The following is a 25729-nucleotide window of genomic DNA, read 5'->3' on the forward strand; positions in this document are numbered from 1 at the left end:
CTCTCATCACTGCTGTGCAATCACTCTTCCTGGGGTGTGCTGAATATCCAACTCGGTCTCAGCAGATGTGTGTCTAACATGAGTCTGGTCCTGCTGGAGGTTTCTGCCTGTTAAAGGAAGTTTGTAGTGTTGGCTCAGGCTTGGACCAGCTCTTGGTTATGGAGCTATAGGCTTAAACTGCAGAGGGAACTGACACACTGGGATCCTATCTCTCCCCTCTCCCTGTCCCATTAAAGTCCCTGAGCTCCCTTGTCTCGTAGGTTCCTCCTGCTGTGGGCGTCCCAGACTCCAGCCGCTACAACTACTACTATCCATCTCACCACTATCATCTCTCTCTCTCTTCATCTCCCTCTATCCCCCTCTCCAACACAGTCTCAGCAGATGTGTGTCTAACATGAGTCTGGTCCTGCTGGAGGTTTCTGCCTGTTAAAGGAAGTTTGTCCTTGCCACTGTAACTTGCTAAATGCTGCAAAGTGCTCTGCTCATGGTGGATTAAGATGAGATCAGACTGAGTCCTGTCTGTAAGACGGGACTGGATCTTATCCGGTCTTGATGTTGGGTCTTTGTTAATAATAGAACATAGAGTACGGTCTAGACCTGCTGCTCGGTTTTTAAACATCCTGATACAGACTGTCTCACCTGCACAGTGAATCACTCTCCAGGAGGATAAGATGAACTTCCTCACGTGCTAAGAAAAATTACACAGGAGGTGATAAATATCCTGGCTGTCCCGTGTGACCCCCATCCTTCTCTTTAACAGGCAGCAGCCAATAGAGCGAGCCGGCTGCTTTAATTGAAGCTACTACAGTGAGCGATGTGGCGAGACACAGATTGGGTACAGTTCAATATTTTTATCTCTAAAAACAGGCGGAGGAAACACAACAGCTTGTGTTAGAGACACAAATTTAACAGAACTGGGCTGCAAGGTCAGATGATATCAGTCCATGTGTGTTTATGAGTGTATTCCTCATGTGTGTGTGTCACATATGTGCGACAGAGCTGGGTCATAACTCTGCCGGACAGGCCAATAAGTCTCCATCCCGTCCCCCTTGCTTCATAATGAACCTCCGTGTCGCGATTACTCACACGTACACACTAACGCACAAACTGTTTGGCCATGAAATGTGACATCCAGCATATTTACAGCTTGGCAGAGGATAGCGGCGGCAAGGAGGACACAGGTGGACACAAGCTGAGCTCACATTGTCCCACGTCTGCAGAGAGTTAGAGGGAGGCTGGAGCAGGTGGGAGGAACTGGGACCGGAGCGTCTCGGTGCATCTGAGGTCAGATTAACGAGTGCAGGAGAATGTATGTGTAGCTGGTGTAGCTCTGCACCAACCACTGTGTGTTTACCTTCATCCAGAGAGCTGATAAAGCTGCTTTCTATTTACATCCAACTGAGCCGTCGCCAGTTTTCACACAGAGAGCTATTCCAGCGTCATTCTTCAAACTCTACTCCCCTCAGACCGAACTCCACCAGGAGATATGAGAGAGTTAAAACACGGCAGCTGTGTTTGCGGTCTCCTCACAGCCACAGTTTTAGACGTTCATAATAGACCTCATTTGCACTCAGGACGCGGCTCGAGACGCCGTCTAGGACGGAAAAGTGGAAGATGCATCTGATCCAAGATGTCTCTTTTTCTCTCTGTGAATCTGAATCAGAAAGGGAAAGAGGAAGAATAGCCTCTCACAGGGTCTCTTTCATGATAACGTCAGCTGAAGTGACACTCTCTTTCTCCCTGTTTCTTTAAAGTGAAGGAGGAAGTTTCAGAGCAAGCGATGCTACAGGAGGAGCACAAGATGACTGAGGAGAGAGAGGGAGAGACTATAAAGCTTGTGTCTGGCTGGCAGTACATAAATGTGAGTCCTCCAGGAGCTGAGTTTAGAGAAACGTGTCAGGGAGCTGGAAGAGTAAGGTTTGCAACTGGGTACAATAAAGAGACTTTTCAGTGCATCACCGACAATCACCACCTTTTAGATGTTTTACAACCAACCTACTTCTGAACACGGTCTCTTTACAGATATACAATCAATTACATTAAACTAACCTGAAAAGATCAATCTGATTTATTCCTGTGTGTTGATTTAACGCCCAAACAAATGGCCTACAAGGTTTGGGCATCTCTGCACTTGTACCAGTGTTTGTGTCTGCTCATCAAGTGGCCTTAAGGCTGATTTATACTTCTGCGTCTCCCCTACGCAGCAGGGGCTGACGCGGACATGAGCCCCACATACTTGTGCGTCGGTGTGTCTGTGTCGCGCAGCAATTCTCCGCCGAAACGCCTGAGGGCAGTGTGGTCTCTCTGATAGCCGGCCGCCTGCTTCCGGTCCCGCTACGATCTCTGTTTACTTTTCCACAGAGATTCAGAGCGTGTTCTGTTAATCTACAGCTGATACATGTTGCTGTTTATCATACAGACATGATTACATGAAGAATAGAGAGGAGGAGATGAAATACACGGCCGATGTGCGGCCGATGTCCGGGATCCAGGAAGTGTTGTAAATGCGGGAAAGACAAAGCCGCCGAGCGGACCAATCACAGAGCTTGCGGTCTGCGTCGGCTCTACGGGGAGTTACATTTTGGAGGAGGTGCACGTCAGCTACGTGCGTAGGCCACGGCGTAGGTACGGGAGCTACGTGGACCCCCGGCGTTGATTCAACGCAGAAGTATAAATCAGCCTTTACCCGGCCCTCTAAGGACATGTCAGGGCCCAAGCCACTTTTTTTGGGGATCAGTCTTCAAATAATCTTACATGATCATGTTTGAAGATTATTTTGCTTCAAACACGTACTTACTTCAGACGCATTATTTATTTTCAGAGAAATATATCGTCAATACTGCGCTAAATGGGCTTCTTAATACACCCAATGTGCTCATCTATCATATATATTCACTCTCAACCACATTTCCTTGAAGAAGGTAGAACAAGATGATATTTGAGTCAGCATCCAGGTGCATGCAGCCTTCCTTTTCCTTGTCCTGTAAAAAGACTAACACCGCTCTTTGAGAAGACTCTGATCCTTCCAGTTAACATCATAAAGCCCATTTAGCACAGTATGGAGGATTTATTTCTATGTAAATGAACAATGCGTCTGAAGAAGGTGTTTGAATAGACAGGATCTCAATACGGTTGGAAACAGATCTTTCAGAAGTCTAGTCAAAAGACAAACTTTGACAGTTTAAAAAAAGAAGATTTTCAAACATGATAAAGACTATTTGACGATGATGTGTTAGTAGAGAATTGCACCTTGCATTGTTTTAGGCACGGCAGGCTACTAGCAAAGGAGCAACATAGCACAGGCCAGTTTTTGATCTTGTGTCATTCTCAGTTTCTCTGCAAAAATTCATGTTGATAGTTTGGTGCTCTTTGAAATTCAGTCGAGCTTTATCTACCTTAAAAAAAAAGTAATGGGGTGGGCGTGGTCTTAGCCTAGTTGTTAAGTTGTGTGCCCTTGTAGCGGGTGGCGCGGGTTCAACTCCAGCCTGCAGCGTCCTTCCTGCATGTCAACCCCCCCCCCCCCCCCCCCCCACTCTCTCCCAGTTTCCTACACTATCCACTGTCCTCTCTAAAAATAAAAGGTGTAAAAAGCCCAAAAAATACAACTTAAAAAAACATATATATATATCTGTATATATTGGGGTTCCCGTGGCACAGCGGTCTAAGTGCGCCCAATATACAGAGGCCGTAGTCCTCGTTGCAGAGGTCGCTGGCCTTGACCATTTGCTGCATGTCTTCCCCCGCCTCCTCCTCCCCACATTTCCTCTCTCTCTTCAGTTGTCCTGTCAATAAAAGGTGAAAAAGCCCCAAAATATAACTGTCTGCACAAATACATGTTGAACAATTACTTTCATGAAAGTTGCTGCATCACAAAAAAGGAAAAAGTGGTCACAGTATGTCTAACAACGCCACGCCTGGAAAACACCACTTTAGTTTTAGCTTCATGTTGCAGCTACAACAAACTAGCATCAAGCTAATTTCCCTCAAAGGTATGCCAACAACTGTGACACGGAGTTACCTTTCAGGGGAGCTGAATGGCAGCACAGGCTTGATTTGGATGTAGCCTGGGAAAACCAAAAAGGGACTTTAATCACACCCATGATCTGATAATTATGGTGTAAATGGGGCCCGAGCTGAAGTGGGATCCTCCTCAGGGCCTGGAGAATCACGGCACATAAAAAACTGCGACACCTCGACGCACTCAGCCCACTCACCTGCTACTCTGAGAGCAGCAGAGTCAGTCAACACCGCTCACTTCAAGCTCAGAGCTGAACCGTCAAACATCTGATGATGATGGTGATTTATTAAGAAAGACTGCAAACACAACTCTTATCTCTGCAGAGTGAAAACACTGAAACGTACACACACATGCCTGTCAGCTGCAGAGTGTGTGTGTGTGTGTGTGAGTGTGTGAGAGAGAGAGAGGCCTCTTTAGCTGAGCTCCTGTACAACCACAACAAGTGTTATCATAGCAATGCAGCCAGCTAGCAGCTACATGACATGATGAGAGTGAGACGGAGGGAGGGAGGGAGGGCTGATGAACACACACACACACACACACGGGGACAATGCAAACACAGAGCCATTTCTGTGTGTGTGCATTTGTGTGTGTGCAGGACCTCGTGGTATTGTGGTTGTAGCTGAGGCCAGCACATTTGTTCACCAGGCCTTCACCGTGCTGCTGCCAAACATGCTGCTACGACCGCCAGCAAACAACGACACACACACACCGAGCTGATACTGACCTTTCACTTCAAATCACACAACAGCCTTTATTCCTACCAATAACAGTCGTTTCTTATCAACTCTGCATCTTGTTGTTTTATTAAGAGGGGGTTGTATGAGGGTACCTAACATCAGTAAGTGTACGACATACAGAAGATAACACTACATGCTATATATCCAACATCAGACTACCCTTTCTACCAGCACCGTGTCTCACTCTGCACAACAGGTCGTGTTCCTCGTGACCTCGTCTGCAGCACTTCAAAACACATAAACCATCACTGCTGACACGACTGATGCAACATTTAGTCTTTACAAAAAGAGAAATGTGAAACATGCTGCAGTTCCAGCTTTGTACATGCATGTCTGTTGAAGTTATATGTTTTGTTTTGTATCATTAGTAAGACAAAAATAAGCCAAGATGTCAACTAGAGCTAGAAGAAATACACAACAGTAGAGTGGAGATCCAAAACAATCAAACATCAGACTTCCACCAGCTCTGTGCTCTCTCGTCCGTCAACACCACTGCTGTGTTTCAAGTAAACAACCCGTTCATATGAAGACAGAATTGACATTTGTGTCTCCAAATTTGTCTGAAGAGGTTAAACTGTCATTTCTAGGTCATTACATCCTAAGGAGTAGGGCCCATCTATCTACTTCTGGTGAGTCTCAGCTTCACTGTAAACAGAGGCTTCACTCTGGCTTCCTTCAGCGGTATGAACCTGAAACAGGAACTGATGTTCTTGTAATCAACGGGTCTTACGTTTGCTGAAGATAGCTTGTAGGTGGATGAATGTTGACTCGTTAAAGTAAAGAATACAGATTAAGTTTAACATGGGACTTCCACCAGATCAGTGTCAAATCCGCTGTAGTCTGGCCCCATGCTCTCTCGTCCGTAAACACCCACCGGTTGTGTTTCAGATCTGAGCACAGAGCAAGACCGCTGGACAGCTGAAGTCATGTGACCGTGGTTTTCCTACAGTAATCACTGAATCAAGGATTCTCCTCCTCCTCCTCTCCTCATCCATGTTGTCTTTCTGGTCCTCTGAAAACCTCTGACCTGTTGACTCCAGGCCCGGCTCCGCTCATCATGACTTTGGTTTGTTGTTGTAGTTAAGTGAAATACGATCTGGTGATAACACAGAGTGTTTAATTCTGAAAATTAACCAGATGTTTTCATTTTGTTTTGGTGAAACCTGACTTCCTGTCCCGCTCCATCTGCTCTGTTGAGATTGATGCGTCGTGCTCCGGCTACTCGACAATGGAAGTCTTGGGGTGCCGTTGGCCTAGCGGTCTGAGCGCGTTTCATATACAGAGGCTATAGCCCTCGTCTCAGAGGGCGCAGGTGCGATTCCAGTCTCGACCATTTGCTGATGTTCTCCCCAACTCTCTACTCCCCACATTTCCTGGCTCTCTCCAACTGTCCGGTCCATTAAAGGCGAAAATGCCCAAAAAATAGTCTTGCGTATCTTATCAGATCAGATCAGCTGGTACTCAACGGAGTGGATCCAGTGGAAGTTAACACATTGCTAGAAGCATATCAGATCCGGAGCCATGATGGATCAGAGACGGACCGAACACAGATCTGGGGTTGACAACATGGATGAGGAGTGGAGGAGGAGAATCCTTGATTCAGTGACTCCATGACATGACTCCAGCTTTCCGTTGGTCTTGCTCCAGACACAGATCTGGTGGAAGTCCGACGTAAGTCTTCGACAGTGGTCTTTTCCTTCCTCCTCTTCTACTTCTAATAGCCGGGCACATGAGAAGTAGCACATCTTTTAAAAAGGCTAACAAGTTCAACACCTGTGATATGCATTAACCCCACACATCTGGAGGAAACAGATACAAGGAGAAAGCTCTCTGATAATCAATGCCCATACATGATCAATGATGCCAAACAAAGCAGTCCGAACATGCTAACAATAGATCTGGTTCCACAGGCACAGAGATGTAGTCGTCTGGAGCGCTGGGATCTGGAAACGTCTGGTAAAATAAAATAAAATCTGATCACACATCAGTCTGAAAACAACCGCGTCACTCCACCTACAACCACAGGAAACACACTATCTCCACACAACACACGCTTCCTGAGGGCTTCCTGCTTCCTCTGCCGTAGGAACAAGGAGGGAGGGGCCGCTGATGTAACCGTGAGTCTGTCTGCACGCTGCGGTCACCTAGGAAGAAGTCGGAGACTCGGATACACGCTTCTTGCGAGTGAAATATGCATACCTGTACTTTATAGTCATGTAGTTGCAAAGTTAACTCCTGTGTCTTTAAGTTCAGGATGTCTTGACAAGAGTGAGCAAGGAACAAGTGAACTTGCGTGACGTGTTGCAGTATGAAAGTAAATAATTGCTTTCTTTCCTTCTGTTTTTGTTTCCCCACAAGGAGCAAAAACAACAAACCTTCAGGCTACATCCACACTAATAAGTTTTCATGTGAAGGCGTGGAACTTCTACTATATTTAAACCTCTCGTCTGCAGCACTTTAGAGTTTCAGAGCTCCTCTAAGTGAGACTTTTCAAGACGACTGACCCAGTTTGAGTTTCTAAACTCACAAACATTTGCAAGTTTTGCGAGTCCTGACAATCCTGACACATGGACATTTTCCAGGAGAAATATAACACATCGGCCTGCAGTGATTAACTCGAACAAACAACAAGACACTGCTGTTCTTATTGTTCAGGCTTCTGCTGTTGAACATTAAAGTGGTTGCATGTTTTATTGCTGCTTCTTGCAACATGCATAAAAGGCAAGGGTGGACCGGACAAGGATCTGGTGGAATTTGGCCGTCAGAGTAACCCTCACATCGTCATCCTCTACATCCTTGCAATGCTGAGCTACGTCTTTCACAAGCAGCCATCCTGATATCCGCTCATCAAGCACTCACTCTGCAGGGTTAGTGCATCAAGCTAAGCACAATGGTATGCAGGATCCTCCTCCACACCTCTTCAGGCAGTTTGTCATTCACACAGGTTACACGAGTTGTCACACTTCACCCTCACATGTGTCATTTTGTCACGTCATGCTGTAGTAAGAAGTAAAGCTGGCTCTACAGTTACTGCTGCAGGTTTCACAGATGTTTCTAAAACACTTAAAGACTAGGCTGGAGTCAAAACAAAGTACATGATGAGAAAAACCAGCGTCTGAAAAGTTGCAAATCTATAAATAAGCAACACATGAGCGAGGGATTTAATCAGGAAGAGTAAGCATTGTAAAATGGGAAGTGTGATGTCAGCACACTATCACTCTGTGTTAACCCTTTACTACAGAAGAGGATAAGGGCCACTGGGGGAAAAAAATTACTGTGCAATTTTTTTTTTTTATTCTAAGATTAAATCGGAATTCTGACATTATATCGGAATACTCAGATTAAAGTCAGAATTCTGAGATTAAAGTCAGAATTCTGAGATTAAAGTCAGAATTCTGAGATTAAATCACAATTATGACATTAAATGGGACCTCTGAGATTTAAATTGAATTCTAAAATTAAATCGGACTTCTGGGATTAAAGTCAGACTTCAGACTGTAAATCGGAATCCTGAGAAGAAAGACAGAATTCCTAGATTAAAGTCAGAATTCTTAGATTAATCTAGAATTATGAGATTAAATCAGAATTATGAGATTTAAGTAGAATTCTGAGATTAAATCAGAATTATGGGATTTAAGTAGAATTCTGAGATTGAGGCGGAATTCTGAGATTAAATCAGAATTTTGGGATTAAAGTCAGAATTCTGAGATTAAATCAGAATTATGACATTAAATTGGACCTCTGAGATTTAAATTGAATTCTAAGATTAAATCAGACATCTGGGATTAAAGTCAGACATCTGACAGTAAATTGGAATTCTGAGATTAAATCGGAATTCTGAGATTAAATCTGGATTCTGAGATTCAAGTCGAACTCTGAGTTTAAATCGGAATCCTGTGAAAAAAGTCAGAATACTGAGATCAAAGTCAGAATTCTGAGATTAAATCAGAATTATGAAATTAAATTGGACCTCTGAGATTTAAATTGAATTCTAAAATTAAATCAGACTTCTGAGATTAAAGTCAGACTTCAGACAGTAAATCGGAATCCTGAGAAAAAACAGAATTCTTAGATTAAAGTCAGAATTCTTGGATTAATCTAGAATTCTGAGATGAAATCCGAATTCTGAGAAAGTCGGAATTCTGAGATTAAATCGGACTTCTGAGATTAAAGTCAGAATTCTGAGATTAAGTTGGAATTCTGAGATTAATTCGGAATACTACGATTAAAGTCAGACATCTGGGATTAAAGTCAGACTTCTGACAGTAAATTGGAATTCTGAGATTAAATCGGAATTCTGAGATTAAATCTGGATTCTGAGATTCAAGTCGAACTCTGAGCTTAAATCGGAATCCTGTGAAAAAAGTCAGAATACTGAGATCAAAGTCAGAATTCTGAGATTAAAGTCAGAATTCTGAGATTAAAGTCAGAATTCTTGGATTAATCTAGAATTCTGAGATGAAATCCGAATTCTGAGAAAGTCGGAATTCTGAGATTAAATCGGACTTCTGAGATTAAAGTCAGAATTCTGAGATTAAATCCGAATTTGGGGATTAAAGTCAGAATTCTGAGATCAAGTTGGAATTCTGAGATTAATTCGGAATACTACGATTAAAGTCAGAATTATGAGATTAAATCGGAATTATGACAGTAAATCGGAGTTCTGAGATTAAATCGAAATTCTAAGATTAAATCAGACATCTGGCATTAAAGTCAGACTTCTGACAGTAAATCGGAACTCTAAGATTAAATCGGAATTCTAAGATTAAATCTGGATTCTGAGATTCAAGTCGAATTCTGAGTTTAAATCGGAATCCTGTGAAAAAAGTGAGAATTCTGAGATTAAAGTCAGAATTCTGAGATTAAAACGGAATTCCGAGCAAAAAATGAGAATTCTGACTTTAATCTAGGAAGAAAAAAATACAGCACCTTCATTTTTTTTCCAGTGTCCCTAATCCTCTTCCGTACTCTTCTGTGTTCGAGCTCGTTTGTCTAACAGCAGCCGAACTGGATTGAAAGTATGTTACCTGACATAATATCATCTTCAACTCCAGCTCTGCTTTAAAAGGTCTATTTCAAGACCTGTATTCTTTTTTAATGCCTCAAATTTAGATCTAATACTTCTCTCTCTTTGTAAGCCCCTGCAGACACCCAGACACTCCGGCATCCTCTAAGTCTGTAATCTACAGCCTGACACGCAATCAAGACACAGCAGGAATGTATAAGCAAAGTTGGCACTTGGGGATCTTAAGAGGTTGGCGTTTATTGGAGAAGTAGGACTGGTTTGGAGGCTGGATCAATCCAGAACTGTGTGGACAATTCCAGTTTTAAATCATAAGCCTCTCTGGACTCGCTCTTAAAAAAAGGGAAATAAATCCTTATGTTAGCGCTGCAGTGAAGGGGCTTTAAAACTGAACTCGCCTGCAGCATGAGAATCACAGGTACAGATCTGACTCTCACCTAAACTCAGATCTTTCCGTGATGAAGAGACGCAGCCAGGTTTTTATGATTCAGCATTCATCGTCTGAGAGAAATCACACATGCAGAGGCGGTGACCTTGTCGTTTTACTGAAACATCAAACTGCAACTACCGGGGAACATAACAGACATCAGAGCTGCCTCTTTAACAACAATGCTACATATAATTACCGGCTTACATGGAGCTACCTGCTAATTACAACACTTCCTGCTTCGGTGCAGAGTCTCCTCGTCCTGTACAGTGTGTGTCAGTAGATACTGTTATATAGAAATGTGCCTGACGTGTTTGTTTGTGATTCCTGAGCATATAAATAAAATACACAAACTGTAAGATTCCTTCAGAAACTCTCTTTTCACGTCCCTCCGTCGTGGCTTTGAGATCCAGTGTGACTGTAACTCTCTGGAAGTTATATTTAGGTACGATCCTGACAACAACTTCTCGGTTGCGCGCAGCTTTCCAGGCACAAGGAGAATACTGGATATCAGCTGTCGACGATCAAACTCTCTCACACACATGAATCACATTTTGAGGTGGGGAGGATTTCTGTGGATGCTGCTGCAGCCTTCGAATCCCAGAGAGGTGCAGAGCTTCTCTTCAAACAGGACTCAGAGTATCATCATTATTATGAGTGGGACATGCAGAGTTATTACATGCTAACAGATTGAGCGGGCAACTTCTCACTCGAAAGACGTCCAGTTCAGAAGCATGGTCTAAGACAATAGGCTTTGCATCACATAGAAATGCAGGAACCGAATATTTAACAACATTTTAAGGTATGGGGAAATTATGACGTCTTATTTAAACCACTTCAAATGTGCATAAGGCAACTGTTCACACTGTTTTAATAAGACAGAGCTCTGTAGGAGTGATATTTAAGCACTGCAGAACTCCTATAGCTAGCATACATATGTGTAGCATCCAACATGTGTTGTGTACCTTCAAAAGCAGCGATCTTCTTTAAAAATTTGAAGAGTTAATGTGAATATTATCTCATTTTAAAAGTACATGTTTTCACCAGTGCGTGGTTGTAATACAGTATTCCTGCCAGACGGTGGCTAAAGAGCGTCTTAAAGCTGTTTGCTAACCGTGTTTAGCAACAGGAGAAGAAGAGTGCTAACTAGCGATGTCCCGATCAGCTTTTTCGGCCCCCGATCCAATTTTTTAATACTGAATATTTGCCGATACCGAGTCCCGATTCCATACTTGTGTTTGCTTAGATAATAGTTGCACAAGAGGTCAGAGAGTTGAGCTGCACACTGTTTTGTTTTTTTTACCTTAGTAAAGGCTGATTTATACTTCTGCGTCGAATCGACGGCGTACCCTAAGCCGGGGGTCCACGTAGCTCCCGTACCTACGCAGAGGCATATGTAGGTAGCTGACGTGCACCTGCTCCAAAATGTAACTACCCATAGAGCCGACGCGGACCGCAAACCCTGTGATTGGTCCGCTTGGCAGCATTGTCTTTCCCGCATTTACAGCACTTCCTGGATCCCGGACATCGGCCGTGTGTTTCGTCTCCTCCTCTCTATTCTTCATGTAATCATGTCTGTATGATAAACAGCAACATGTATCAGCTGTAGATTAACATAACACGCTCTGAATCGATGTGGAAAAGTAAACAGAGATCGTAGCGGGGCCGGAAGCAGGCGACCGGCTATCAGAGAGACCACACTGCCCTCAGGCGTTTCGGTGGAGAATTGCTGCGCGACACGGACACACCGACGCACAAGTATGTGGTGCTCATGTCCGCGACAGCCCCTGCTGCGTAGGGGAGACGCAGAAGTATAAATCAGCCTTTAGACGGAGTCCTGGGGAAATGCTACATTCAAATTCATGCTAGTTTTCTGTGACTACCAACCCTAGCTTTCAGCAAACTCCGAACGCTTAGCTACACTTGTGCGTTAGCCTTCAGCTGCAAATTGTGTAAATGATCGGATCAAATGCCGATCACCAATCAATTAAAAAACATCCAGATCGGCTGTGATCTGATAGTTGAGATCAGGATCGGGACATCCCTAGTACACATAAAGGTCCAGACGGACGCTGCAAGTCCCCACTACTTGCAGCACCTTGTCCCGGTGCTGGTTAACACGACTGGTTACATTTACTGTCGAAACCTGCAGCACAACAAGTGTTGTGTCAACTTAACGTTTTAAACCTGCTGTCAGAGAGCTTGGTTATGAATAATCACCGAATAAATGTCAGAGATTATCGGACAGTATTTTAGCTTGAAATGCCCATCCTTAGTTTGTTTGACCATCTATTGCACTCTATTGTATGTCCCTTAACCTCACCTTAAATCAACAGCACATTCAAACTAGCAGCCAGGCGACAGCATCAAGAAGCTTGCAGAGGCTTTCATCTGATGGTCTGCCTGCTTTCACAACAGAGTGAGAACTTCCTGGAAGAAGAGGGGAAACATCTATCATAACCATCACACACAAAACCAAAAACCTAGAACCGTACACCATTCCCAGATTTTTCTGGGGGGTAACTCAGACTTGCAAAACACAAAAGTGAAGCAAAGTAAACTTTCCCTCCACCTTTTCATCCAAATCAAATAAACTGGTGGCGAGATTGAATCTGAATCTCATCCCATGTATTGTGCTCCGTCTTTCAAGCCCGACCCTTTATTGAATTCTGCAAAAATAAGCCCTGAGGCGAGTCCCCACGTGACACGGGGTACCTGTTATGTTATAATAAGCCCCGGCATAAGTTGCACAGCAGGGTTCATTCAGTTTGGGTTGCAAGATTAAAAAGTTTCAGAACCTTTGCTCCAGACTAATCAGCCATCCACTGCTAATCTAATCACACGAATGATCTCACTACCCTCCCTCCCTCCCTCCCTCCCTCCCTCCCTCCCTCCATCTCTCTGACCGTTATGTTAAAATGTAGAACACATTTCTGTTATGATGATTATTTGTGTTGTAAATGAAACTGTAAGTAAAGCACGACTCCATCATGTAAGAGAACGCAGCATGATTCATTCAGCTGCACTCAGGAGGAGCGGTCTAGACGGTGTGAAGGACACTTGTGCAGCTCGGGGGCTCCACCAGCTGACATATGGGGAGGGTGTGGCGTGGTAAGGAAGGAAGGAAGGACATGCATCTGCTTACATTTAATCATGTTCTGCTGGACTGAGCAGTCGTGGGCAGCAAAGCTAAAGCAATGCCACTTGTACTGGATTGGGGGAGGTGGAGGAGGGAGGGGGGGTGTTCATTCCTCACAGCTCACAGGATGGAGAGGGTTGTGAGTGCAGTACACAACTCTGGCCAACGGTTTCCAGCTTCAATCCTGATGAATTAATCGGCTCAAGAAGAGGAGCGGGGGACCCTGTGCCCCCCCCCCCCTCCCCCTTGCACCCTTATCCAAGGAGAGGTGGGGGTTGTGAGCCGCCCGCCTAAAAAGACACAGCAGCTGACGCAATCACAGTCATAGCTATAAATCAAAACTACTTAGCCATGAGATGCACCGGTTGAGGGGTTGAGGTTAGATGGGTATTGACTACCTCCTTAAGGAGTACAAACATCCCCCAGACCTTGCTGTTCTTTTGTGTCTAGCTAGCTGAAGCGTGCAGGGAGGAGATCCTCATCCTGGCACGTTGTTAGTAAACATCCACAAGCTCCAGACGAGCCAGGGCGTAAAATTAACACCCGCCAAGCGCCAATGGCGGGTAAAAAAAATTGTTTGGCGTGTGAAACAAAAACGCACACCCGCCAGGAAATGGAAAATGTTGTTTTGCATGTGAGGTTTTGCTTTCATACTTTTGCCCATTTCTGCAGACTGTCAGGCTATTTTGACCCTCGCGGCGCGCTGTACTCGTGTTGTGATTTGGTCAGGAACGGCTCATTCCCTTTGCTTGAAGAGGCACGGCGGGAAGAGCGTTTCAAGGAAGATATGGCGACACATTCCCAGCGTGAGCCAAATGCACTTGTAGTCATATAGCATTCTAGAAAAATATCTCTGGTCTGTGGAGTTCATTTCATGTAGACTCAATCCCAGTTGATGTTTTTTATACATTTGGCTCACTCAGTCGATGTAAAAGGTTGCTCTTTTGAATATTTCTAATACATGATGATGCAGCAGTCACCTTGAAATGAAGTGTAACCTAATAAAACAGCAATAATCTAATTGTATCTGTACATAACTGTGTTCTTTAAGTGATGATTAAGTTGGATTTTCATAATAAAAACCAGGGATGCACGATATTATCGGCACATTATCGGTATCAGCTGATATTGGCTCTGAAATGAACTATCGGATGTCGTCCAACGCGCCGATATAATTCACCGATAAAATAATGGGCTGCTGCACACATGTTGGGCTCATGTTTTAAGTCAAATTTAAACTTAAAGGCCCTGTGAGGAGTTTTGAACTGGCTGAGAAACAGACTGAAAATGATACCGATGCCTCTTTATGACCTTCAATAGCAAACAAGACCATCGGCGACAACACTGACACCTTCTCTGTTGACATTTTTAATGCCTGAAACCGCCCTGAGGGGGTAGGTGTCAGACCACATGATGGACATCTCACTTCAGAAACAGCCTTTATTTGACTGTTTTCATGGAAAATAATCACATTGCCTGATAAAGTTGACTGTTAAAAGACAACAGGATGAGGCTTTTGTTGAAAACACTACTTTTGTATGTATAGGACAAGAGATAAGAGGTATCACTTTGTCCACAAGGGGGGCGCCAGAACTGATACAAAGCAAAAGTACCTCACAGCAGCTTTAAGCAGCAGTCTGTAAGGTACATGTAGCTGACTAATTTAGGCACATTTACTGTCTAAGAGTAAACATTTTTATTTAATTTAGGTTTAATTGCTGTACAGTTGCACTTTGCACATGTTCCCTGTGAACAGAGGTTCGGTTTACTTACTATGTCAAATGTGAAATTGGCCAAATTCTCCCTGGTTGTGGGTTTTGTTACGATTGTCTCAGGGTGAGCATCATCCAAGTTTTACGTATGAATCTTGTTTGAAAGCAATTCAAGAAATACAGTTAGAGTATCATCATAATACTGCACTCTAATTCCAATACAGAAGAGAACTGATCTCTGCAATTAGGTTTGTGGAAAAAAGAGAGAGAGAAAGAAAGAAACGTACTTTATTAACCCCAAGGGAGGAAATTCAATTTTTTCACTTGTGTTGTTTTTCGGTCATGCTACACGCACAGTTTTTTTTGGTATACATACATACAATCATACACACACACACATGCAGTGGAGAGATGTCAGAGTGAGGATGCTGCCATCAACCAGCGCACCCTGAGCCGTTGGGGGTTCGGTGCCTTGCTCAAGGGTACCTCGGCAGTGCCCAGGCAAGTGAACCAGCACCTCTCCAGCCACCAGTCCACTTGCCAAACTTTGTCCATACTGGGACTCGAACCGACGACCCTTCGGTTCACAAGCCAAGTTCCTACGGACTGAGCTACTGCCGATACTGGTATCGGCTAAAATATCGACTTAGCGGATATCGGCAAAAAATCCAATTTTATGCATCCCTAATAAAAACGTATGGTAATTGTTTTAAATCAAATAAGGCATGATTTCTTTTATTTGGCCGGTGAAAAATATTTTTGACCCGTACATTCTTGTAGGTCACTAGCCAATGGCAGATGTACGGTGGCCTTGAAGGGCAAATCAGAAAACACAACAGCAAATCAGAAGACACCACGACAAATCAGAAAACACAACGACAAATCAGAAGACACAATGACAAATCAGAAAACACAACGACAAATCAGAAGACACAACGACAAATCAGAAGACATAACGGCAAATCAGAAAACACAACGACAAATCAGAAAACACAACGACAAATCAGAAGACACTACGACAAATCAGAAAACACAACGACAAATCAGAAGACACAACGACAAATCAGAAGACACAACGACAAATCAGAAGACATAACGGCAAATCAGAAAACAATACGGACATGACTCGTCCCTGATTGGACTGAGGGTACCTACTTCTTCCAATTTGCCTTAGTGTTTTCTGAATTGCCATAGTGTGTGTTTTCTGATTTGCCTTAGTGTTTTCTGAATTGCTGTTGTGATTTGCACTTCAGGGCCACCATACAGATGAGGTAAAAAGTTAATTGCACGCCCTGATTGCAGCCCTGCTCCTCCATATGTTGCAGGGTCAAATGATTGCAAACAGGCATGAAGCTAACAGGAGTCAGGACAATGCAGGGAGGTAGGTAGGTAGGCAGGTAGTGGTGTGTGTGTGTGTCTGTGTTGCTCTGACAGGGAGGTTTGGAAGGCTACTACCTGTTGTGAGCATTTACACCCAGCGTGTTGCTAATACTTTAAGCTTTTATCTATTTGCTCTGCGTATCAAACAACCCTCACCGTGTGAGTGGTCAGCCATTGCAGGCTCTGCTGCAAGCCCCGCTCCTCCACTATCCCTGCACACACACACACACAGCTAGCATAATATGCATAAGCTGCGTGTATCATGACATATGTTTTGCATTCAAACAAGGAGTGATGTTACCATGACATGAGCTAGGCCTTATTTTGTTAAACACAATGGCAGCATTCATTGCCAGCTCTACAGGTAATGTGCTTTGCTAACTAGCTAGCTAGCCTGGATACGTGCCGTTCCCTCTTGCAAACAACACGCCAAACCCCATTCAGATATTAGCATTTTTAAAGAAGCCTCTCTTAACGTGTATATGGACAATTAACTGAATAATTATGAACATATTCTGCTACCTTACACATCCATTATCAAATCGGCGTATATACTTTACATGTCAGATACACAGTTTTCTTTAAAAATGATTAATTGTGTGTGCTTTCACAGAAATAGTACAGGGTGTTAGCTAGCATGACGTCAAAACAGACACATTTGCACACAAACTACAACCTTGAAAGTCAGCCGTTAGGCCCTTTAATTCAATAACTGAAGATTAATTTAACTTTTAAGGTTGTGTGTTGTGTTAATTTAGTGTTTCAGACATGTTTGAGTAAAATAGCCATTTTTTTTCAATGGAGTTTGGCGACACTATCTCCACACACGTACAGGGGCTAAACCACGCTGCCCACAACATTCAAGCTTCCAACATGTTCCAGAATCAGCCACAGATACTTTCACAGCCTCCTTCCACACAGCAGTAGGCCTCCTGAAGGACCACGGCCTCTCCTGCTCCTCCTAGGGGGGGTCTCCTACCTCTGTGGGCCGGCTGATCTCGAACAGGTCGAGCCGGTTGGCGTTCCAGTGGTTGATGATGTCGGCCAGTTTCCTCCTCTCCTCCTCCCTGCTCCCCGTCATGGTGGACTGCCTGTTCTGACCCTCTCGGTCCCCCGGTGTGGTTAGAGTAAAAGTTCCCCTTCACGGTTAGTCCACAGGAGGAGAAAACACCGCCACACACAAAAAACCAACCCCTCAAAGAGTCCTGTCTGCTGGTCTAAGGTCCGTCCCCGCTGCTCACAGACCGACCTGCTGTCTGATCTGGGTCTGACGCGCGTTCTCGCTGCGCTTCTCTGTATGAGAGTCCGCGCAGGCGCAGCAGCAGTTAACTGTTTGAGCGCCAGGTCCGCGCGGATCGTGACGCTGCAGCAGTGAAGGGGTTAATGATGACTGCTCAGAGGAGGAAGGAGGATTACGTCACTCTTTAGGAGTTAAGCCCCCATTTTTTAATTAAGCCGATTTATTGTCTCCTTTAATGTCACACACATCTACACAGTGTTTGGGACATCAGTGATTTATTATAAGACATACATCCAGAGATGAAACACATGTTTTCTGTTTTTTTAAATTGTATTTAATCATTAGTTCATCAGATCACAATACCTGGTCATTAAATCTTTACAATACAAAAACAATACAGCCTTATACAGAATTATGAAAGGTAGCAATGCATAACAAAACATTTTCATTTAACCCTCCTGTTATGTTCATTTCTCTGGAACAGCAATAATGTTCCTGGGTCAATTTGACCTGGGGCATAATTAATTATCCAAAAGTGTCAGAACCTCAAAAAATCCCAATACACATTTTTTCTAATCACATTTTTAACTCCATTACTAACCATTTAAATCAAGATTTAGTCCACTGGTGTTCTTTAATTCTCACAGATCATGATTCAATGAGGATAACTCACTCTTTTTTCATTAAAATACTTTTTTTTAATGTATGTTGGAAAGCCCTAAATATAAATACAATAGTTTTACAAGACATATCTTTTTATTTATTTTATTCTACATTTATTTTTTTTATTTTTTAAGGAAGTGATGTTGATAAATTAACACGACACCTCTTCTGTCACATGCTGCACAGATTTTTAAGATGCATTTTGCTGGTTTGGAAGGCATATATTGCTTAAAATAGAATATGGAAAATGGAAAAGATACATTTGGAACATTAAAATAACTAATAAAAAAAAAAGAAACAATAAATAATCAAATAAAATAATGAAATAAATTAAGAACATTATTTGTGTATTTATTTATTAATTTATTTGAAGGCACAGTGCATATTAATGAACATTTCAACGTTTGCATCAATGTAAATATGGAGTTAGCCATAAGGCTAATTTTCATCCTTAGTCCCCGGCAGGTCAAAACAGAATTTAAAGATAAAGAGAATTATATTGACAATTGTATGTATGCTGATATGTTTGAAGTTTAATTTATTCATCAAATATAGGAAGAAAAAAAAATTAAAAACTACAGTAAAGTAAGGAAAGATGGGAAGAACGTACATTTCAAAAAGGTTATGCATGTTTATATTTAGTCAGCATTTTCTCAGTTTATATTGCCCAGTGTTACATTTTAAGATACTTAATAAGTGATTGTTAGCCTAAGTATTATCATTGCAGGACTTAAACAAATTTTTTAAAATATAATTTTCACTGAATAATGTCTCATTAAAGTGTATCTGTGAGAATTCTCCTGCACAAATATTACACCTAAAACTTTCAGGATGAGTTTTTAAGCACAAAAACAACAACAAAAATAATTAAATTAAATTAAAATAAAATATTCTTTAAAAGTTGTGGTTTAAGGCTCAACCTTGTGACTGTTAAATCTGCATGTACACATTTTTTTGTATTGATTTATTTTGTCAAACAGCAAGAGAGAGAAGTAGTATGTGTTTTTCCTGTTGTGATATTGTCCCCTAATTAAGTCCTAGAAAGCAGGCGCTGAATGCCACACACTGCTGCTAATTATGTGTCAAATACACACAAACACATCCATGAGCTGCATAATGACAGGTTAATGAGGTAAACAAAGGCTAAAGCAATACTTTTCCACATTCCCTAAATCCATCTAATTATTTGAAAATATTTTAAACACATTTCCCAACCAGACTGGATTAACAGTTGAATAAAAATCCCACTGTATGAACAAACTGTTGTAAAATTATTGTTGAGGTATGAATTTTGAAGGTATTTATTTAATTTATTATCGCCTTTTTTAAAGCTACTTTTGGTGCATTTTTGCCTGGACTAGAGAGGAAATGTGTGTAGAAGAGAGAGGGTCATCAAAGGGTCATTGTTGCACCAGGGACCACTAGGTCAAGGACTGCATCCTCCTTCTTTGCAGGCGTGCATCATTCAGCCCTCTCCATCTGTAACCAACACCAGTGGGACTATAACAAGGACGACAACAAAATAACAACACAAGCCTGCCCTTTGCTGTGTTGCTGTAATTTATTACGACTTTCTAGGGCAGTGTTGTTTCTCCTGACATCAGCTCAGACGCACATCTCCTGTCTGCATGCACGGGATGGATGAGCCATTGTCTGCAGCCCTGTATCGCTGATAACACGCATCCTTCCTGTGGACTAACTACAACACCATCAGCAAATGTTGGTTTCCTGTCTGTTAGTCTGTGGGCTGTTTCAGGTAATAGGGTGTGTGTGGGTGTGTGTGTGTGTGTGTGTGTGTAAATGAGCAGCAGAGTGCTCCATCTATGCAAACAGCAGCTCTTTATTAACACACAGTTGTCAGTGACAGCGAAAGGTCACTAAATATCAGGCAGATACATGTGAAATGTCAGGAATACAGTGATGATCACAGCTACAAAAATAGACGTGATACAGTGGTGAGTAAGTCATGTCGGCCTCCCACCTCCCTCCTCCTCCCCCTCCCTCCTCTTCCTCTCATTGACAGGGTGAAGAACGGCTTCTTATAAACACATTAGTCACTGTGCATGTATTTGTGGGTGTGAGTGCTTTGCTGACATCATGTTTGAGTAATGAAACCAAAAAAGGCTTTTATTAGAGCATCTGATTACTCTGTACAGTAGATTAAAAAAACAGATGTGCAACCACAAATAAATCCAAATTATCTCCAACAAAGAGGAAGTGTGTTTGGATCTTTTTCAGCATGTTAATGAAAATAACACTCTTCATCAAACATGACAGAAGTGTGTCAGAGTTTGTTGTGGCTAAGCTCTTATATTTTTGAATGAATGTATGTCAACCAATCAATCAATCTTTATTTATATAGAGGCAAATCACAACAAATGTTATCTGAAGACTCTTTCCAAACAGAGTCTACACCGTACTCTATGTTCTATTATTAACAAAGACCCAACATCAAGACAGGATAACATCCAGTCCCATCTTACAGACAGGACTCAGTCTGATCTCATCTTAATCCACCATGAGCAGAGCACTTTGCAGCATTTAGCAAGTTACAGTGGCAAGGACAAACTTCCTTTAACAGGCAGAAACCTCCAGCAGGACCAGACTCATGTTAGACACACATCTGCTGAGACCGTGTTGGAGAGAGGGATAGAGGGAGATGAAGAGAGAGAGAGATGATAGTGGGGAGACGGATAGTAGTAGTTGTAGCAGCTGGAGTCTGGCACGTCCACAGCAGCAGGAACCTACGAGACAAGGGAGCTCAGGGACTCCAGAATGGTCTATGGTTAGTCACTTTAATGGGACAGGAAGAGTTAACGTCAGTGAGGGAAAGACAGGATCTCAATGTGTCAATCCCCCCTGCAGTCTAAGCCTATAGCAGCGTAACTAAGACCTGGTCCAAGCCTGATCCAGCTCTAACTATAATCTTTATCAAAATGGAAAGTTTGAAGCCTACTCTTACAAGTAGAGAGGGTGTCTGCCTCCCGGACCCTGACTGGTAGATGATTCCAAAGTAGAGGTGTCTGATAACTGGAGGCTTGACCTCCCATACTACATTTAGAGGCGTGGTGTTCTCGAGGGGTAATAGGGCTCTATGAGGAACCTACGAGACAAGGGAGCTCAGGGACTCCAGAAAGGTCTATGGTTAGTAACTTTAATGGGACAGGAAGGGTTAGAGTAAGAGACAGGCAGAGAGAAGAGTGAGAGGATCCCAGTGTGTCAGTTCCCCCCGGCAGTCTAAGCCTATAGCAGCATAACTAAGAGCTGGTCCAAGCCTGAGCCAGCTTTAACTATAAGCTTTATCAAAAAGGTTCTTAAGGCAGCACAGTAAAAATGTGATATATTCAACTCACTTCATGCAAACTAAAATGTTTCAAGTGTTTTTAGATTTTAATTTAGATAATTAAGGTCTAAAGCTTGAAAAATGTAAAAATGCGTATCTCCAAATATTAGAATATTTCACACAATCAATAAAAAAATTACTACATCAGTGTTGTATAGCATGGTGAAAAATTGTTCTATTTTGCATTACCACAGGCTCTCTATACACTATACGAAATACTTAAGTATTTCATTCTCAATCCAGGACTTTTACTTATTATGAAACTTATAAAACTTTTATTATTTTAACGTTTCCTTCTTCTCTTTTATTTGGGTGTTTTCTAGAGTTCAGGGTTTTCTCCCACCACTGGTGAGAAAAGTTTCTGCTGAAGTGAAATCGGCAGCAGAAGTGAGAAACCACAACAGGAAACCAACTTCACCAGATAGCTTCGCCACTTCCTCTATCTGTGATGCTATCACTGCTTGAGTCAGCCACAAACACACTCACACACTCACTCACTCAGAGGTTACACTGATTTCTACAAATCTGTACGGGGAAAAACACACCCCAGTGTTCTTGCTGCCAGTGTTTCCATTGAAATATCTTCATTTCTGGTCATCACTGATAACAGGTTGAGCCCTTCATGTTCTGATTAAAAGCCACTGACATCATCTGCTTTCATTCTCATCTTTAAACTTCACAGAGATGAGATCACATGCTTATTTAACATCCGCACCACCTAAATGCTTATCACTTATTTTGTCTCCTGCCCGGACCACAACAATCCGCTCTAATCTGCTGGCTGAGATGATACCGTGCACGAACGTTACGTGTTTTACTCCTTATCTCACTGACAGTAGCAGCTTTGAGCTGATACTGAATCTGTCTGTTTTTAAAAAGCACAAATGTTCGATTGAAGTTGATGCAAACACGCTTTAAAGACAAAACAAGGGTGACAAACATTTGATAAAGAATGAGTAAGGAAGTATTTCAGCACACTCAGTACTTATTCACAGAGATAGAGAACAACGTGGTCATATGTCTTCTTCTTTTAAGTTCATGTCAGCCTACATGGAGTCAAACAATGCAATATGAAAAGAGGAAGCTGGCTCCTTTGTGACCTGATCAAAACAAGGAAGCAGGAGAGAGATAAAGTTATTTATGAGGCGGTTTGAAGTGCAACAAGCTTCACGTAAGAAAATCTGGAGGACTGTAATCTCCTCTTGGCTTCACTCATCCCTTGTTATCCAACCTGCCAGTTTCAGCCATGATAGCATCCAGAAATGTTGGTGGACGTTCATGGTCTCAAGGGGATAAAGACTAATGACTTTCCAGGGCTGAGACACAACATGACCCTAGCACTTAGATCCTAATGGCCCCCATACCACGACCATGGAACTAGATGGGCAGCCAACCAATCAACAGGGTTATCACCTTCCTTCCTTCCTTCCTTCCTTCCTTCCTTCCTTCCTTCCTTCCTTCCTTCCTTCCTTCCTTCCTTATCCTGTTTGTTAGTTTAATGCCCCTGATACTTTATTCAGTCCTGACTAAGGACTGGCACACGTGTTCACCTGCATCAAAGTTCACAGGTTGAATTGTTTGGCATCATTTTCGGTCAGGGTGCCTAAAGAGGCCTCTCAACTAGGACTAGTACATTGGTACTTGGAACTAGACTCAGACTTGTACTTTGATATTTGGGACTAGACTCAGATTCATGCTCAGGTTATCTGTACCCAGCTTGGATTCAGACTCAGGTGCTGGGGCCTTTACTCAAATTTGGACTCAGGTTATGGGGTCTTTACTTGATCACTAATAATAGGGACATAAATCAGACAAGGACCTGATTCAGACTTGTACTCAGATAGCTGGGGCTCAACTAAGACTTATACTCTGGTTATGGGAAGTCAACCCTGACCCTGTAATTGGGACTTAACTCAGATTCAGGTAATGGGGACTAGACTTGGACCTGTACGTTGGTAAAGGAGACTTAATTTGGACTTGGACTCAGATAATGGGGACTTATCTTGGACTCGTACTTAAGGAAATGGAGACTTAACTTGGACTAGTGACTCGGACCAACTTGGACCAGGACACAGACTTGAACACTGGGTACAAAAGACCTAACTTGGACTTATACTCAGATAATGGGGACTTATCTTGGACTCCAACTCAAGGAAATGGGGACTCAATTTGGACTAGTGAATTGGACCAACTTGGACTTGAACACTGGGTACTAGAGACTTAACTTGGACTTGTACTCAGATAATGGGGACTTATCTTGGACTAATACTCAAGGTAATTGGGATTCAACTTGGACTAGTGACTTTGACCAACTTGGACCTGGACTCTGACTTGAACACTGGGTACAAAAGACCTAACTTGGACTTGTACTCAGATAATGGGGACTTATCTTGGACTCGTACTCAAGGAAATGGAGACTTAACTTGGACTAGTGACTTGGACCAACTTGGACCTGGACTCTGACTTGAACACTGGGTACTAGAGACTTTACTTGGACTTGTACTCAGATAATAGGGGCTTATCTTGGACTCATACTGGAGGTAATGGGGACTTATCTTGGACTAGTGACTTGGACTAGGGACTATGACCAACTTGGACTTGAACACTGGGTATTAGAGACTTAACTTGGACTTGTACTCAGATAACAGGGACTTATCTTGGACTCTGACTCAAGCTAATTGGGATTCAACTTGGACTAGTGACTTGGAGCAACTTGGACCTGGACACAGACTTAAACACTGGTTACCAGAGACTGTTCCTGGACTTGTACTCGGTTAATGGAGACTTATCTTGGACTCGGACTCGAGGTTATCGGGGCTCAACTTGGACTAGTGACTTGGACCAACTTGGACTTGAACACTGGTTTCTAGAGACTTTACTTGGACTTGCACTCAAATAATGGGGGCTTATCTTGGACTTGTACTCAAGGTAATTGGGACTCAACTTGGACTGGTGACCTGGGCCAACTTTGACCTAACACTGGGTGCTAGAGACTAATTTCAGACCTGAGGTTTGGTGCTCCCTGCCCGACTGCGGTCTTTTATGTATTTCAATAAGCTGAGCCAATAGACCCGACCTCTTACATTTGTGTTCATGTGTTCATGAGCAGGAGTGCTGCTCAGCCTCGGGCCCCTCCCCATAATTTATCACCTGTGTGTGTGTGTTTGTGTTCGTGTGTGTGTGCGCTGTTGTCTAAAGGGTGTTGGATATATTGACGTCACGTTGAACGTCCGCCTTATTAATAATCTAATCTACGCTCTGCCGTGGAGAACACACAGTGGGTGTGGCTGCTAATGAAAACAGATGGACCGAGACGCAGGGAGAAGCAAAGTAGAGATATGAAAAGCTCATTAAAGAAGCAGGAGAAAGATGGAAACAATAAAAGAAAGGAGAAATAAAGGTATGAAGAGGATCTGTGGAGGAGAGTACCTGACCTTACACGACATGTTTAATGATGATATGTGAGGCCTGCAGCTCGAGGTCAGCCGTGCTCTGTTTTCATTCACCAAGTGTTAATCTCAAACAGTAAAAGCTCAGATCATACTCCCAATTATAACCAGAAAATTACCTTATCAGACCTTCCCTTTAATGACATAATCTTTATCCCTCTGGTTTCTAAGGGAAGAGAGAGTATCTTCAAGTGTGGAAGATTAAAAAAACTCACATTATCATCAGTAGACTCTGCTTCTTAGGCGGATAAGAGAGGAGGAATTAACGTCACGAGTGCTTCTGCAGGGAGTGAAAAGAAGGAGAAGACGTACTGTTATTGAAACATGCTACACACATACAGTCCCAAAACACTAACAGGACCTTTTGGACATGCTTTAAAGGAGAGATGTTAGAAGCCTCTTTCACATGCGAGGGAAGACTGTCAGGCGAGGGAGGTGGTGGTGGGCGGGGGACGGAGATGAGTCTCATGACATCAAAAGCATGCTGTGAAAGCCTCAGTGTAACGCTAACATGATGGTGCACCAAGCAGCAAAGACCTGCAGCATGTGTTGCATTGATATCAGTGCTGCTCTTATTCAACCACATGCTTTTATC

At 42.9% G+C, this 25729-nt stretch overlaps 1 protein-coding gene across 15 annotated transcripts in view; it reads right to left on the reverse strand.

Moving 5' to 3' along the window:
* The window catches only part of afdna (afadin, adherens junction formation factor a), a 151938-nt gene extending 134182 nt beyond the window's left edge, over nt 1-17756 (reverse strand). For 13 of the 15 annotated variants that reach the window (XM_034699042.1, XM_034699044.1, XM_034699034.1 and 10 more), the window contains exon 1: nt 17419-17737. In XM_034699042.1, coding sequence (XP_034554933.1) covers nt 17419-17520 — 102 coding nt within the window. In that variant the 5' untranslated portion in view covers nt 17521-17737. Of the gene's footprint in view, nt 1-17418 lie in introns of all 15 variants that reach the window. The other 2 variants (XM_034699046.1, XM_034699036.1) reach the window with 1 other exon arrangement.
* Between the last annotated feature and the right edge of the window lie 7973 nt (nt 17757-25729).

This window comes from Notolabrus celidotus, chromosome 13, assembly GCF_009762535.1.
Source record: "Notolabrus celidotus isolate fNotCel1 chromosome 13, fNotCel1.pri, whole genome shotgun sequence".
NCBI lineage: Eukaryota > Metazoa > Chordata > Actinopteri > Labriformes > Labridae > Notolabrus > Notolabrus celidotus.